General features: G+C 41.7%; 1 protein-coding gene across 1 annotated transcript in view; it reads left to right on the plus strand.

Annotated features, from left to right (window-relative positions):
• The window catches only part of LOC124111395, a 46,519-nt gene that overhangs the window by 3,800 nt on the left and 24,440 nt on the right, over positions 1-18,279 (plus strand). The window contains exons 4-15 of the mRNA XM_048382045.1: positions 389-470; positions 850-904; positions 2,082-2,245; positions 3,639-3,715; positions 4,270-4,347; positions 5,380-5,464; positions 7,152-7,382; positions 9,695-9,805; positions 10,705-10,854; positions 12,779-12,916; positions 14,149-14,322; positions 17,728-17,838. Of these exons, the coding sequence (XP_048238002.1) occupies positions 389-470; positions 850-904; positions 2,082-2,245; positions 3,639-3,715; positions 4,270-4,347; positions 5,380-5,464; positions 7,152-7,382; positions 9,695-9,805; positions 10,705-10,854; positions 12,779-12,916; positions 14,149-14,322; positions 17,728-17,838 (1,456 nt within the window). The remainder of the gene's footprint in view (positions 1-388; positions 471-849; positions 905-2,081; positions 2,246-3,638; positions 3,716-4,269; positions 4,348-5,379; positions 5,465-7,151; positions 7,383-9,694; positions 9,806-10,704; positions 10,855-12,778; positions 12,917-14,148; positions 14,323-17,727; positions 17,839-18,279) is intronic.

Raw genomic sequence — 18,279 nt, forward strand, 5'->3', positions numbered from 1 at the left:
TTCTCCTGGTGGTTATACCTTGCTGTGCTGAGCAGACAGGACTCCGGCAGGATCATAGTCATGGCTGGATATCCTAGACTCGCCGTGATTATATTCCTCCGTGATCATATTCCTCCGTTTATGAGCACCATACCAGCGCCCAGAGATTTCCCTTGCTCCTGGCATTAACTTGGGGCTACCACTGTATAAATATATGGTATGTATACTGATAGAAATGAATACGGGAACACTTAGTTTTAGACACAGTAAAATGATATGCTATGATGGGTTCCCAGCCTTGGCAGTTGACCCCAAGATATGCTGAAAGAACTGTGGCAATGTCAGGAATGAAACCAGACATAAAGTATGATCACCTCAGTCATGTAAGTGGATCATTGTTTTCCAACAGTGACACAGAACTGGGCAAGAGTGAGAAGTCCTATACATGCACGAAGATCAGTGGAGTTGAAAACCAACACTGGAAGAAATTTGTAAGCATTGACGAGGATATGTATGTGATATACAGCATTTAAATAAATCGGCATCAGTCCGGACAAGTACAAGCGCACGTACCCCTTCTACAGGGCAAGGGCATTTTTTAATTTCCAGAAATGGCGTAATGATGTTTTATTGTGAAATAATCCATGCTTTGTTCTTCATTGTTTGCGATTTATCACATATATACCTCATATATCTGCCATGCAAAGACGTGACATGTATAAGAATTTGAATACTTTTTTAAAGTTTTATGAGTGAATAGCTTTAGTCCATGTATGCAATTCACTTTTTTCAACCCCAGTTCAATTGTGTCCCTTTCATAGAACTTTAATAATGTTGGTGTATTGATATTTTAATATTAATATTTTCCAGCTGCCAAGATTCCTGTTTTTAAGACCTCCAGCAGACTTTGTTAAGACTGAGCTAGGTATGTATGTTTATGACATCATTTTTGTTCCAGTAATTTTGCTGTTTTTATTGCAGTAATGTTCCTACATTTGCTTTTTAACATGAAGAAGTTTCAAGCAAGTTTCCCTAGGTTTGTGAAAGTACCATGAATCTGCTGACCATCCTCTATTGTCAAGGGTATTATGGCTCCTTTCTGTCATCTTAAATACCCTGGGCCCATTCTGGACCATAGCTTTGTTTGAATCATTTGCAAGAGACAGTGTCAGTCCATTCTGGTTAGATAGCGAGAGAGATCATGTGCAAAGGTAGTCATAACAGAAGTAGACATAGTGACATGGTGACATCATGTCTGAAACAAAGCTAAGGTGGCGATTGAATCAGGATACAATAAACTTGGTAACATGGGATGCCAGCTGACATAGTAAACTGTGGGGGACTACCTGTTAATATTCTGGGTGAGAGGGGTGTGGGGCTGGGTGGGATGAGGGGGGTAGGGGTGTTGGGTGTCATGAGGGGTGGGAGGGGTGTTGGGTGTGGGGCTGGGTGGGAGGAGGGGTAGTAGGGGTGTTGGGTGTGATGAGGGGTGGGAGGGGTGTTGGGTGTGAGGCTGCGTGAGAGGGTGTTGGGTGAAGGGCTGGTTGGGATAAGGTGTTGGGTGTGATGAGGGGTGGGAGAGTGTTGGGTGTGATGAGGGGTGGGAGGGTGTTGGGTGAAGGGCTGGTTGTGATAAGGTGTTGGGTATGGTGTTGGGTGTGGGGATGGGAGGGTGTTGGGTGTAGGAGGGATGCTGGGCATTTGAGGGGGTCTGCGTGTTTGGAGGGGTTGGAAGGGGGCTGGGTGAGGTGTGTTGGGTATGGGAAAGGTGGGAGGAGGTGTTGGATGTATTTTTGTTTGAGACAGGATATATTTTGGTTAATGCATCTTTCACTTTTCTAAGATGAGCAGCCAACATCCTGCATTTACAGTGAATAAGTTCATTATATTTTGTTAACCTGGGGGGAAAAAGATTCCAGCATTTTCAGGAACAGATAATATTTTTTTTAAAAGTCCTGGGCTCTATCAAAACATTTAAAATGACCAGCCCTGACCTGGCCCCTGACTTGACCTTGTTGTTCCCAATCTTTTCAATTCAGTGGTAATTTCATTTTATATTGATACTGTCAATCGTACATGTTAGCAAGATGTTTGTTTCACAGGAACATTGCTGCTGGACCCCCATCATAATGGCCAGCTGTACATGAAGGGCATTTGGGTGTCGGACCTGTCACAGGAGGACCTGGCTGCTGGGGTGGACTTTGTCCATCTACAGTTGGACAGAGACAGGAATGCTGTGCCCAAGCCTAGTGAGATAGACCACCAGGTGTGTAGACCAGTGAGATAGACCACCAGGTGTGTAGACCAGTGAGATAGACCACCAGGTGTGTAGACCAGTGAGATAGACCACCAGGTTTGTAGACCAATGAGATAGACCACCAGGTGTGTAGACCAGTTAGACAAACCACCAGGTGTGTAGACCAGTGAGATAGACCACCAGGTGTGTAGACCAGTGAGATAGACCACCAGGTGTGCAGACCAGTGAGATAGACCACCAGGTGTGTAGACCAGTGAGATAGACCACCAGGTGTGTAGACCAGTTAGACAAACCACCAGGTGTGTAGACCAGTGAGATAGACCACCAAGTATGTAGACCAGTGAGATAGACCACCAGGTGTGTAGACCAGTTAGACAAACCACCAGGTGTGTAGACCAGTGAGATAGACCACCAGGTGTGTAGACCAGTGAGATAGACCACCAGGTGTGTAGACCAGTGAGATAGACCACCAGGTTTGTAGACCAGTGAGATAGACCACCAGGTGTGTAGACCAGTGAGATAGACCACCAGGTGTGTAGACCAGTGAGATAGACCACCAGGTGTGTAGACCAGTGAGATAGACCACCAGGTGTGTAGACCAGTGAGATAGACCACCAGGTTTGTAGACCAGTGAGATAGACCACCAGGTGTGGAGACAAGAGAGATAGACCATCAGGTTTGTAGACCAGTGAGATAGACCACCAGGTGTGTAGACCAGTGAGATAGACCACCAGGTGTGTAGACCAGTTAGATAGACCACCAGGTGTGTAGACCAGTTAGATAGACCATCAGGTGTGTAGACCAGTTAGACAAACCACCAGGTGTGTATACCAGTGAGATAGACCATCAGGTGTGTAGACCAGTTAGATAGACCACCAGGTGTGTAGACCAGTGAGATAGACCACCAGGTGTGTAGACCAGTGAGATAGACCACCAGGTTTGTAGACCAGTGACATAGACCACCATGCTGTTTTTATACATTTGAGTTTTTCATTTCATGCATGCATTTCTGTACACAAGTTAATTGAAAGTAATTGGGTTTTGAATATTTGGGGGGGGATATTTGATGCAAATACGCTGCTTATCTGAAGCCCTGACACATCTGAATATCTTCATAAGTGCCCTGGGGCACACTTGAGGGAAAATACATTTCTTTCCCGGAACTCAGTTGGTGACTTCACCACCAGTCCTACTTTGTTTGGTACAATCACGGACTTGTATATAGGTCCGTGGTACAATACAGTGACAAGGACAGTTACGTCTGAGACACTCAGCTAATGATAGTCTGTATGTTAACAAGTGTAATTCTTCTGAATATGATGCCAAGAGACACTTTCGTACACAGACTGCTGATGTTGGTCATCAGTTGTTCATGTCTCTGTATCTACTTGTCTTGCTTCAGGTGAGTGGAATGTGGATCCGGGCACTGCAGAAGAAACCCAGCCTTGCGGAGAAGTACTATCACCTGTTGTTTAATGAGTGAGACACACTTCACGTTACAACACTGACAGGTTCAACAATCCTTTTACTGGAATGCCAAAAGAGAATTGCAAAACTTGTAAAGGCATGGTTAAATAAGTTCCTGGTACCTGAAGGGCAAACCATGTCTTTAAAAAAAATAAAAATGCCTTGCTGTAATTAAAAATACATTGCCAGTGATAAATGTTCTTTGGCAAAATGCAATTTGGACAAACATAAAAAAATTTACACATGTAGTGCACAGTATGACTAATAAGATAAACCTGGAGATTCAGAAATTGACCATGATGTTAAAATATCAGTGAAAATGAAGCGGGCAAGCTACCTACATTACAACTGCTTGTCATCTGGCTTATGGTGAATTGACATTCACAGTGTGAAGATAGAGCAACAGTCCTTCTTGTTGGCACACTTAAGTCTTTGTGAGTGCCCTGTGGCGTGCCCTGTGCCCTGTGGCTGTGTTCATCTACACTTGCTGTTATACTATGCTATTGTAGCAGAGTGGAATACAGAAAAAGAAATGTATATTTATACGCTATATTTGTACATTTCAGCAAATACAGAGATGTGCGTCATGCTGCTGATTATGCAACTCCAGAAATGGCTCTTGTAATTGCAGATCAGTTTCTAAAGTAGGTGAACAGAAGTCTTGAGATCAGTTACTGAGGCTAGAAAAAATAATAGTCTTGCTTCTCAGGCACCTCCCTCATCACCATAAAGTTCGCCGCACGTTTTGTTTATATTTATATTTTTTTTAAAATACAAAAGAATCCTTAGATATTCCAAGTCCATTGGTAGTCAAATACTGTATTCCAGTATTTTAATCATCAAAAAATACATTTATGTAGGGAGGCCCTTTCCCATGGTGATTGTACACAATTATTGTTTATTGATTACACAACTGTTTATTGGTTACATACTAGTTTGATCAACCCAAAAAAGAAAGAAAAGACACCGCCCGCCCACACTATATTTTCAAAAACCATTGCCTGAGAACCAATTCTTTTATTTTTTTAAGACTAAAATGTTATGTCATTCATTTTATGGAGTGTAGAAATAATGAACATTGATAAACTTCATTTCCCTATGTGCAAAGAACTACATGATTGAAAGTCAGTTTTCTACAAAGAAGACATTCACATTTGGATAAATACAACCATAAAAATATCTGCAATGAATTTATCCTAAGGTTGCTTTCTTAAATGTTCAGATGAAAAAGAAAATGTGCTGTAACCCAAAAAGCAACCAGACCTATTTGGAAAAAAATCATATTCTTGCTGGTACAAATGTGGCAATATATACAACACAAAAAGGTTAAGGACCAGCCAATTCTTTAAAACTGTATTCGACATAATAAGTGCCCCACTATTAAGCGCCCATGGCGATATTTGCTTATATATTGGCTAGTCAGGCTGTCAGTATAAACCACGAAATTTACGATCTTTCAACTCTCAAAATTTTATTCTAATAAGAGCCTCCAATTTCTAATTTTGAGGGCGCCCTGGGTGCTTATTACGTCGAATACAGTATTACTCTAGTTATAATGTCATGGCATGACTGGATGTGCACACTTGTATCTTTTTTGGAGAAAAGGTTTATACAAACACATTGTTGCTGCCTCTGTAGATATGTGTACATATTGATGCAACTATTTCTCTGTGCAGACAGTATGGCGACTCGGCCTTCCCTGTCCTCAACAACACGGAGGCGGCAGACATTCAGGCTGTGAGGGATGAGTTGCACAGGACGGTCAGTGTACAACCAGCAGATACAACACTTGTAGCATTACAATAAATGGGGAGATGTGTTCGCCTTGCGGTCAAGCTGTTTGCTCATCACACCGAAGGCCCGGGTTTTAATTCCCCACATGGATACGATGTGTAAAGTCAATTTCTGGTGTCACCCGTCTTGATTTTGCTGGAATATTGCTAAAAGCAGCATAAAACAATACTCACTCATTACAATGAACTCATTGGCCTTGACATGGCAGATTCATTCACAATTTATTCTGGTTGAAGCTTCCACTGTGAGGATTCCAGGTTTGAATAGATTGCCAGTATCCTATGCTTCATAGAGGAGGTGATCTGGTGGTCAGGTTTTAGGGCTGGGACGAGTCCAAATTCACTACCCGGGTACCCACCCCTCTATCACCCGACCCTACCCGGGTACCCGTAGGTCATGAGACAGGTAAAAAATACACGTAAAATGATCTGGTCTTGCAAACATTGAAGTTTACTGCATGAAGTTTTATCTTTATTCAAACATATTAAAGTCAGGAGTGGGTGCAGAGTCAGAAAGAAATGGAAACATTAGTGACTTGTAGTGTAACCATAGTGTTTTAGATAATTTTTGTCATTAAACAATATATCACGTGTCCTACCCAGTACCCACCCGACCCGAGTACCTGAGTTACTCGTCCCAGCCCTATCAGACTTGCTAGTCAGGTTGATTGCACGTCATTGTACAGGGTGGGACATTGCTCATAGTATCAATCACTGGTTTGTCCAGCCCAGTCTTGATTACTTGCAGGCTGCCGTCCTTTCCCGGGAATATTGACTGGAAACAACCATCTTCCCAAGACAAGGGAGTTAACTCACTGTAAAAGTCCAGTTTCCACCCTTGCTGAACTGGGCTGGAATTTCTGGCCTCAAGTGCGGCGCCACCATTGGCTATTACAAGTTACGTCCCTTCTATGTCCCACCTATTGACCAATCAGATTCCACCACTCATATCACTTGCATTTGCTTCAAACAAAATGGTGGTGCCGAGTCAGGATGATCTGATCGATAATGAAAATCTATATTGTGATAAAACGGCTCTTACTTTGTGAAGTGCATCAAATCACGTGAGGAACTTGATAAAAAACATGAAAAGATTTGGAAAATATCTGCTGACGACGAGTTGGCGGTACACATGCTTTGCAAATCCTGCACCCGGATGTCGATTTCGTAACACGATTTTGATTATATACTATGCATAGACTCGTTAGCCCAGACAAAATATAACTCCACAATTCCAGCCTAGTTCTGCACGGTTGGAAAATGGACTTTTATTGTCCGTTAACTCCCTTGCCTCGGGGAGATGACAAATAACAAACAAACAAATGTTGAAACTTAATGATAAAATGTGAAAACAGCGAACAGCTATGTGAATGTCATTACAAGTGAATTGAATTATATCGGAAAAAGCACCACAGTACACAATAAGGATGAAGTTTCTTCCAAAGTCCCTTTATTTGTTGTTGTAGATATATAAATGTGTCATCAGGACGATTTCACTGGCATCTGTACCATCTGGATCAATGGAATTTCACAGTATTGTTATGACTGTACTAATTGATCATTTACGGTACCAAATATAGGAAAGGTTGATTTCACCAGTCCTTTCATAAGTATGTTGAATACTTTTGTATAGTGTATCTATGTCAATGTTTCAGGCGGTGCTTTGTAATGACACCATGATCAAGCTCTTGATAAAATCTGGTCGTTATGGCAACCTCAACGCAGCATTAACCCAGCAGCGTATGAAGGAATCAGTGACTGTCCCGTATTCATCGCTTTCGTCGGAGCAGAGGCGCGTCCTACAGGAGGCCGTGTCCCTTACCAACATGGCCGACCCATCCTTCAGTCTTGCTGTCATAGATGTTATCGATACCCCACGCAGAGAGGTTAGCGACTCCAAATATGTAATTAATCCAGTCACATACCTGAAAGTATTAATATTACTTATGTGTGTGCAATGTGTTATAAGTTAACAAGAAACAAGAACAATGCCCAGTTCGTATTTTAACAATTTGTTCTTTTTTGTTTTAAATGCTGGCATCTTTTTCGAGAGGACAGCCAGACCATGATTAAACTGACAAAGTTTTTAAATACATCTTTTGCCAATTTATATTTTATGTACTGTCTTACATGTTTTCATGGTCAAGTTCATGTTTAAAGGGTTGCAAAAATGAAAGCTATAATTCTGATTTGGCTGTGGAAAGGCTATGACAATTTCAAAGCAAACTTATCTCCCCTGACTCATCACGAGATTTTGAGTGTGCAAGGTAGCAAACTGAAATTGTAAGAAAATTATCTTAACGAACAATGTTTGTAATATAAACAATAAAGTAAAACATTAACAAAAGTATAAATATAGATTTAATGTTATTCAACTTTTTTTTTACATTGAAGGGATGATTATTGGGTTATAGTTTCCTGAAAGGGGGATTACAGTAATAAATAAGATGCCGATCAGTTAGAACTTGTCCTTGTTCATTACACCAACATCTGATTGGCACCCAAAGAAGCCACTATGTATACACCAGTGACATGATATGGCAAGTTTATCAGGTTAGCTCCCAGATGGGGAATTACTTGCAAAATAGTAAAAAACTTAATTATGGGAAAAGGACTGTTGTGTCAAGTGACATGTGTGGCACCACCAGTTGATGTGCAAGGTAGGATGGCTTGATGAGTCAGTGACCATCTCAAATTGTTTCATCATTCAAATGACAACCGGTATAACCCTGTGGCGATTCTGGATTAGAATTTGTCCCAGCAACCTATGCTGGTCGTAAGAGGCGACTTAATGGAACAGGTGGTCAGGCTTTGTGACGTATCTGAGAGAGACACAAACAGACAGAGAGACAGACAGAAACACAGAGACAGACACACAGAGAGAGACAGAGAGAGAGAGAGAGACACACACACAGGGAGACACAGATGCACACACAGACACACACAAATACACATGCTTACACACACACAGACACACAAACACAGAGACAGAGGGAAACACAGACTCATGTACACACAGACAGACACACAGAGACACACACACACATGCACACATACACACACAGACACACAGAAACAGACAGACCCACACACGCACACATACACACACACAGAGAAACAGACAGACCCACACATGCACACATACACACACACAGAGAAACAGACAGACCCACACACGCATACATACACACAGACAGAGAAACAGACAGACCCACACACGCACACATACACACTCACAGAGAAACAGACAGACCCACACATACACACACACAGAGAAACAGACAGACAGACCCACACATAAACACACATACACACACACAGAGGCAGCCACACACACACAGGGACAGACAGACAGACCCACACATGCACACATACACACACACACACACATAGAAACAGACAGAGAGACCCACACATACACACACACAGAAACAGACAGACAGACCCACACCTACACACACACACAGAAACAGACAGACCCACACACGCACACATACACACACAAAGAGAGGCAGACAGACAGACCCACACATACACACACACAGAGGCAGACCTACACACACACACACACACACACACACACACACACACACACACACACACACACACACACACACACACATACACACACACACACACACACACACACACACACACACACGCATGCACGCATGCACACACACACACGCATGCACACACACACACGCATGCACACACACACACGCATGCACACACAGACAGACCCCCCCCAAACACACACACACACACACAGAGACTCACTACAAGCGTAGTAATGTAATGTAAGGAGAGAAAAGGGTCCAACTATTTGATATTATGGGGGTGCCTGTGTTACACATCACCACAGCAGTCCATGCTTCAAGAAATGCAAAATTTATGCGAAAGGATGGAACGATTTCTATTTTCTTTATACATTTATTTTTAGGACATCCAGCATCACCATTATTGTTTTTATTGTCAAACCTGCAGCAGATGTATAGTTTTCCACTAATCAGGACAACCCCATCATTGTTGCCATGTTGACACCTTCCCTCCACAGTCTACTATGTAGACAACACACCTTCATCACAGACGATCCAAAGAGTGGATAATAAAGCAATTATTATATTCATAAGTATATCAGACTAGTTGGACAAAACAAAATTCATGTATTTCCGCTGTATGATGCTTCTCCCTCCAGACCTGCAGTGAGAGAGACAGCAGAGTGTGTATTCCCACATGGATGATGGACTTGGAAGCGGTCCACACGGAGATGAACTTTAACCCTTCCCAGCTGAAGAAACATGTCAAGGTAGGTCAGCAGTTTTGGCTTTGAAAGATCTCTTGTAAAACAAAGATGTGGAAAGAGGAAAAGATAATGAATTCAAGTTCCATATCCTGACAAAAGACGTTGAAAGACTGTACTTGTTGTAACCCTTCCTGGTGTTCGGCATTAAGGGGATAAAACAAGAACAGGTTGGCGCTGTCAGTACAACCCACATGTTGATTGGTTGGTTGGGACATTGTTGGAGGTCAGTGTTTTTATCCATGCTTCCTTCACAGATTCATGACAACTGTCAGTCAATATTTCCGAGCGTCCTGGACTGTACAACGTACAACAACAAAGTCACTTGAAACTAAGAAATGCTTTAAAACTAGGTCACATGAAGTTGAATATTTTGTTTGTATGAATACCAATATCATTTTGTCTGTTAAAAATGTTTTTTTGGATTGGTGAGTTTTTGATAAGGCTCAAATGATTGTCTTATACTGTAAGGAGGTGGTCAGGTGGCCTAGTGGTTAAAGCGTTCGCTCGTCATGCCGAAGACCCGGGTTCGATTCCCATATGTGTACAATGTGTGAAGCCCATTTCTGGTGTCCCCTGCCTTGGTATTGCTGGAATATTGCTAACAGTGGCGTAAAACCTCACTCACTCACTCATACTGTAAGGAATGGCTCATTGAGCTGTAAAGGGAGATGACTCTGGCCAATTGGCAGTCACAACAAGTTGGATTTAAGTTATTCAGGACCTATTTTGTGACAGTGCCTCAGTTTCACAAATAACTTACAAGAAGACGAAGATACACCCTGCCCGATTAAATATATGTTAATGAAATGACAATGTGAGAGTAAATGTTCAATGGCTCAAAAAAAATTTTGAGCTCTGGTAGAGGTCTCCTCAGTGTTCATTGTTATGCCTGGGTCTTACAGTGCAAGTGTCGTGAGTCTGTCATGTGTCATGCTGTGTTGGAAACAAGAAAGCACCTGATGACGCTCAACCTCCTCCCCACGACAGAGGCTGGAGGCCACGCCCTGTCTCACTACCCCCTGGTGTTTGTGGTGGCAGCCCTTGCTGCACAGGTGAGATTCAACAGGGGTATATTATCTTCAAGGCCAACTGGCCTGAAATGATCCTCAGTGCACAGCAGTATAAGACTAAAAGACAGCATTCATTATGCACCTTACTCTGAATTCAGATTGGGGGGGAACGGGTGGCCCGGTCGTCTAAGGTTCTTAGTATTCCAGTTATATCGCGGTGTGTCAGCTTAATGTGGGAGGAGAGCCCGAAGTGATGCAGGTCTCAGACGTTTACCACTTCGGTGAAACCCACGACCACAGGTATGGTGCTGACAAACCTAGAAACATAATTTGGGCGAACCAGGATTCGAACCCACAATCATAAGTTCCTATCGTGTCCAAGAGACGCAACTCTGCACAGCGAAATGCGGTGCCTTAGATGACTGGGCCACTCATGCCCCCCATAATTTATAGGAATTGGTCCTTGGGAGATTTTTGAAGGTGTCGACAGATATTGGTCGTCCTGTGCCATATTTATTCCTCAAGTAATGATATAATAGATTCTGAGGTCAATCATGTCAAATTGATTGTGTTTTGTCCATTCTTGTCGACAGCTGTTGTTGTTTAGTACTTAATTTACATGCGGGAAATCCTCCGACACAAATAATAAAATGAGGACTTAAAGAATAGAACTTTTTCTCCCTCTAAATTTGTTAACAGATTTAAGACATCGCCGTAGTAGCCCAGTATATTTGTGATGTAATGTTTAGACTTGCCATTCAAAGTATGTTGTGTCCATCTTTTGCTTGACTGTATTTTCAGTTCAACAGAACTTATGTTGTGGTGTGTGCATTGTCCATCTGTCCAACTGTTCATCCATTTTAAACATGTACATTTTTTCGCATCTTACTTGAGTAACCCATGCTTGCTATAAAAGGCGACTTTGCTTGTTCAAAGAGGCAAGTAACAGGATCGGGTGGTCAGGCTCGCTGACTTGGTTGATGCATGTCATTGTATCCCACTTGTGTGGATCGAGGCTCATGATGTCAATCACTGGATTGTCTGGTCCAGACATGATGATTTACAGACCGCTGTCATATAGCTTGAATATTGGAGTGTGGTGTTAAACAACGAACAAAACAGACACAAAAAAAACATTTTATCTGAAACCTCAAAGAAGTATGTGGTATGAGGAATAACATTTTATACTTCTTTTGGCATGATTGTATTTTGACCTTGCTACAATGGCTTTACATATCACACACCCCACACCTAGGTTGACTGCATTTTGAATTCCCATTCTATGATGCAGAAACTGTATGAAATGATATCCAGCAATGGTGTGTATAATGTTTGCGCACAGAATTCTGATTTGATTTTGAAAAAAACCATGGTAGCCACATTAAACATGGCACTATTACACATTAATGACCCATATCTGAATGGCTGTTTTTATTGAAATGAACTTCAGCATATTGTTAGTGAAGGGCTGATTAGATTGGTTTGGTTGGTTTGTTGTTTTACGCCGCACTCAGCAATATTTCAGCTATATGACGGCGGTCTGTAAATAATCGAATCTTGACCAGACAATCCAGTGATTGATATCATGAGCGTCGATCCTTGCGATTGGAATCGATGACATGCATCAACCAAATCAGGGAGTCTGACCATGTGATCCATTTAGTCGCCTCTTATGACAAGCATAGTTGCTTTTTATGGCAAGCATGGGTTGCTGAAGACCCGTTCTACCCCAGCTGATTAGAACAAATGTTGAGGGTTGATTACGGAAGTGGTATATCAATAACATGATCTGATTAGCGGGAGAGGTGTTAATGTCTTTAGGGATCACATTTATATTTTCAACAATGGGGGGACATCGAATCCCAATGTTGTACTCAGATTTGTGAAAAGTGTTCCAGGATTGGAGCAGATGTCAAAAACAGATATAGGAATGACAATTTCTCAAGTGAAGTGTGATGTGTTGTAGGTGTGTGGGAAGGCCAGTGATGCCTACTGTGCCAGCATCCATCAGCAGGACTCGGGGTCCACTGGAGCAGACGACACTGTCAGTGCTGACCTCCAACAGCGGGAGCAAGGCTACTTGGACACAATCAAAGCTCTCCAGGTGGGATACTCATTCATGTGTTGGGTTAGCATTGGGCCGTTTTCTAAAGCCGTGTTCCAGCATACCAGTGTGTATATATCTGTTTTACCTCTACCGTGCACTACCGCTTTTTCAATATGTAATACCCAACATCATTACTTTGATGATTATTTAGTGCAAAGCTCTAAAGAAATTAATCTGCAACCATTATTGTCCCACGAATAAAACTCTCAGACTTGTTATTATTGTTTCTCTTCATTTGTCTATCGACAACGGAAATACATCTCTGGTTTATTAATTAGCATTTGCAATTGCAGTTTTCCTGTGTGTGCATGGAACTGTTTGGCGGCCCACCATTTGATAGTGACCAGCGAGTGATCATTTGGCAGAAAACACCCTGAAACAAACTGTCTGACTTCCTAATGTATGGTTATGGTTTGTTTTTTTGTTTGTTGTTTAACGCCGCACTCAGCAATATTCCAGCTATATGATGGCAGTCTGTAAATAATCGTGTCTGGACCAGACAATCCAGTGATTAATATCATGAGCATCGATCCACGCAATTGGGATGGATGACATGCATCAACCAAGTCAGAGAGCCTGACCTGCCAATCCCGTTAGTCGCCTTTTACAGCAAGCATGGGTTGCTGAAGACCTATTCTACCCCGGAATCTTCACGGGTCGTAAAGTTAATGCAATTTAGGTAGTTTATTCTCTGACAACTAAGGTTTATGACATGGCACCAATACCATCAGTCTCGTCAGTCTTGCTGCATATAACAGTGAGCTGGTGTCATCTGCAGATCGGTTCCCACACTATTTTGCTGAAAATAAAGTTAACTGCAGTAATGAAATAGATCATAATTAATCAAACATATATACACTGTTCCCAATTTTATTACAGGACTTTAATTACAGGCCTAAATGGCTTAACAGGAGACAGATTTGTTGACATGATATTTTTGGTATTGACATGCCTGCAGTAATGTTTTCGCTGTAGATTTCACCCTGTTCTACACAGCTGTATTTTCTGTAAAAAATATATATTTTACACACAAAAATACGAACTGTCATGTATACATGCAGGGTGAGTACTGGCGCTTATAAGAATTATCTAAGATTGATCTTATAGTTCGTGAGGGGGCGATTATGAGAGCAGGGCGCTTATCCAGGTGAATATGGTAATGCTATTCATCAATGCCTGACTGTTGTAGTCTTGTTCCCAGCTACAGATTTGACTGTTGACTTTTGCAGGCCCATCTTGAGCTGATGGAGTCTGATAGCATCAAGTCACTTTCGACAATGGAGAGAAAATTGAAGTCAGCTGAGACACAGCTGATGCAGAAGGAGGTGGACCTTGTCAACGAGGAGGCACTTGTACAGACCAAGTTTGAAAAACAACTCAAGCAACTCAAGGTATCAGCTGAGGTACGTCTCATCTTGTTGTCATAGGCCAGCCAAGGAGAGACTTGTTACACATAACCCCAAGTAGAGACTTGTTACACATTACACCGAGTAGAGACCTGTTACACATTACACTAAGTAGAGACTTGTTACACATAACACCAAGTAGAGACTTGTTACACATTACACCGAGTAGAGACTTGTTACACATTACACCAAGTAGAGACTTGTTACACATTACACCAAGTAGAGACTTGTTACACATTACACCAAGTAGAGACTTGTTACACATAACAACAAGTAGAGACCTGTTACACATTACACCAAGTAGAGACTTGTTACACATAACAACAAGTAGAGACCTGTTACACATTACACCAAGTAGAGACTTGTTACACATAACAACAAGTAGAGACCTGTTACACATTACACCAAGTAGAGACTTGTTACACATTACACCAAGTAGAGACTTGTTACACATTACAACAAGTAGAGACCTGTTACACATTACACCAAGTAGAGACTTGTTACACATTACAGCAAGTAGAGACTTGTTACACATTACACCAAGTAGAGACTTGTTACACATAACACCAAGTAGAGACTTGTTACACATAACCCCAAGATGAGACTTGTTACACATAACCCCAAGTAGAGACTTGTTACACATTACACCAAGTAGAGACTTGTTACACATTACACCAAGTAGAGACTTGTTACACATAAACCCAAGATGAGACTTGTTACACATTACACCAAGTAGAGACTTGTTACACATTACACCAAAGTGAGACTTGTTACACATTACACCAAGTAGAGACTTGTTACACATAACACCAAGTAGAGACTTGTTACACATTACACCGAGTAGAGACTTGTTACACATAACATCAAGTAGAGACTTGTTACACATAACCCCAAGATGAGACTTGTTACACATTACACCAAGTAGAGACTTGTTACACATTACACCAAGTAGAGACTTGTTACACATTACACCAAGTAGAGACTTGTTACACATTACACCAAGTAGAGACTTGTTACACATTACACCAAGTAGAGACTTGTTACACATTACACCAAGTAGAGACTTGTTACACATTACACCAAGTAGAGACCTGTTACACATTACACCAAGTAGAGACTTGTTACACATTACACCAAGTAGAGACTTGTTACACATTACAGCAAGTAGAGACTTGTTACACATTACACCAAGTAGAGACTTGTTACACATAACACCAAGTAGAGACTTGTTACACATAACCCCAAGATGAGACTTGTTACACATAACACCAAGTAGAGACCTGTTACACATTACACCAAGTAGAGACTTGTTACACATTACACCAAGTAGAGACTTGTTACACATTACACCAAGTAGAGACTTGTTACACATTACACCGAGTAGAGACTTGTTACACATAACACCAAGTAGAGACTTGTTACTCATTACACCGAGTAGAGACTTGTTACACATTACACCAAGTAGAGACTTGTTACACATTACACCAAGTAGAGACTTGTTACACATTACACCGAGTAGAGACTTGTTACACATTACACCAAGTAGAGACTTGTTACACATAACAACAAGTAGAGACTTGTTACACATTACACCAAGTAGAGACCTGTTACACATTACACCAAGTAGAGACTTGTTACACATTACACCAAAGTGAGACTTGTTACACATTACACCGAGTAGAGACTTGTTACACATTACACCAAGTAGAGACTTGTTACACATAACAACAAGTAGAGACCTGTTACACATTACACCAAGTAGAGACTTGTTACACATAACACCAAGTAGAGACTTGTTACACATAACACCAAGTAGAGACTTGTTACACATTACACCAAGTAGAGACTTGTTACACATAAACCCAAGATGAGACTTGTTACACATTACACCAAGTAGAGACTTGTTACACATTACACCAAAGTGAGACTTGTTACACATTACACCAAGTAGAGACTTGTTACACATAACACCAAGTAGAGACTTGTTACACATTACACCAAAGTGAGACTTGTTACACATTACACCAAGTAGAGACTTGTTACACATAACAACAAGTAGAGACTTGTTACACATAACATCAAGTAGAGACTTGTTACACATAACCCCAAGATGAGACTTGTTACACATTACACCAAGTAGAGACTTGTTACACATTACACCAAGTAGAGACTTGTTACACATTACACCAAGTAGAGACTTGTTACACATTACACCAAGTAGAGACTTGTTACACATTACACCAAGTAGAGACTTGTTACACATTACACCAAGTAGAGACTTGTTACACATAACACCAAGTAGAGACCTGTTACACATTACACCAAGTAGAGACTTGTTACACATTACACCAAGTAGAGACTTGTTACACATTACAGCAAGTAGAGACTTGTTACACATTACACCAAGTAGAGACTTGTTACACATAACACCAAGTAGAGACTTGTTACACATAACCCCAAGATGAGACTTGTTACACATAACACCAAGTAGAGACCTGTTACACATTACACCAAGTAGAGACTTGTTACACATTACACCAAGTAGAGACTTGTTACACATTACACCAAGTAGAGACTTGTTACACATTACACCGAGTAGAGACTTGTTACACATAACACCAAGTAGAGACTTGTTACTCATTACACCGAGTAGAGACTTGTTACACATTACACCAAGTAGAGACTTGTTACACATTACACCAAGTAGAGACTTGTTACACATTACACCGAGTAGAGACTTGTTACACATTACACCAAGTAGAGACTTGTTACACATAACACCAAGTAGAGACTTGTTACACATAACACCAAGTAGAGACTTGTTACACATTACACCAAGTAGAGACTTGTTACACATTACACCAAGTAGAGACTTGTTACACATTACACCAAGTAGAGACCTGTTACACATTACACCGAGTAGAGACTTGTTACACATTACACCAAGTAGAGACTTGTTACACATTACACCAAGTAGAGACTTGTTACACATAACACCAAGTAGAGACTTGTTACACATTACACCAAAGTGAGACTTGTTACACATTACACCAAGTAGAGACTTGTTACACATAACACCAAGTAGAGACTTGTTACACATTACACCAAAGTGAGACTTGTTACACATTACACCAAGTAGAGACTTGTTACACATAACAACAAGTAGAGACTTGTTACACATAACACCAAAGTGAGACTTGTTACACATTACACCAAGTAGAGACTTTTTACACATAACACCAAGTAGAGACTTGTTACACATTACACCAAGTAGACACTTTTTACACATAACACCAAGTAGAGACTTGTTACACATTACACCAAGTAGAGACTTGTTACACATTACAGCAAGTAGAGACTTGTTACATATTACACCAAGTATTTTCACATATTTGTTTGCAGCTGACAGTGAAAGACTTGAAGACTCGGCTCCAATCTCAAGACAGGGACATGACCAACATGAGCCAGAAACTTCACCACAAGGCGCACCAGTTACAACAAGTCAGGGAGGAGGTGGGTGCAGATATAACCGTGGGGGTTGTGTAGGGGTATCTGGTGAGTAGATGTAGGGGGTCGATGGGAGTTTGTGTTGAGGGACTATTGGTGTAGGTGTAGAGGGACTGTTGGGGGTGGGTGTAGGGAAACTATGGGGAGTGGGTGTAGGGGGACTATGGGGAGTGGGTGTGGGGGGACTATGGGGAGTGGGTGTAGGGAGACTATGGGGAGTGGGTGTAGGAAGACTATGGGGAGTGGGTGTGGGGGGACTATGGGGAGTGGGTGTGGGGGGACTGTTGGGGAGTGGGTGTTGTGGGACTATTGGGAGTGGGTGTAGGGAAACTATGGGGAGTGGGTGTAGGGGGACTGTTGGGTGTGGGTGTAGGGGGACTGTTGGGTGTGGGTGTAGGGGGACTATGGGGAGTGGGTGTGGGGGGACTATGGGGAGTGGGTGTAGGG

Source organism: Haliotis rufescens, unplaced genomic scaffold (assembly GCF_023055435.1).
Source record: "Haliotis rufescens isolate VD_foot unplaced genomic scaffold, xgHalRufe1.0.p SCAF_4, whole genome shotgun sequence".
In the NCBI taxonomy this organism is placed as follows: Eukaryota; Metazoa; Mollusca; class Gastropoda; order Lepetellida; family Haliotidae; genus Haliotis; species Haliotis rufescens.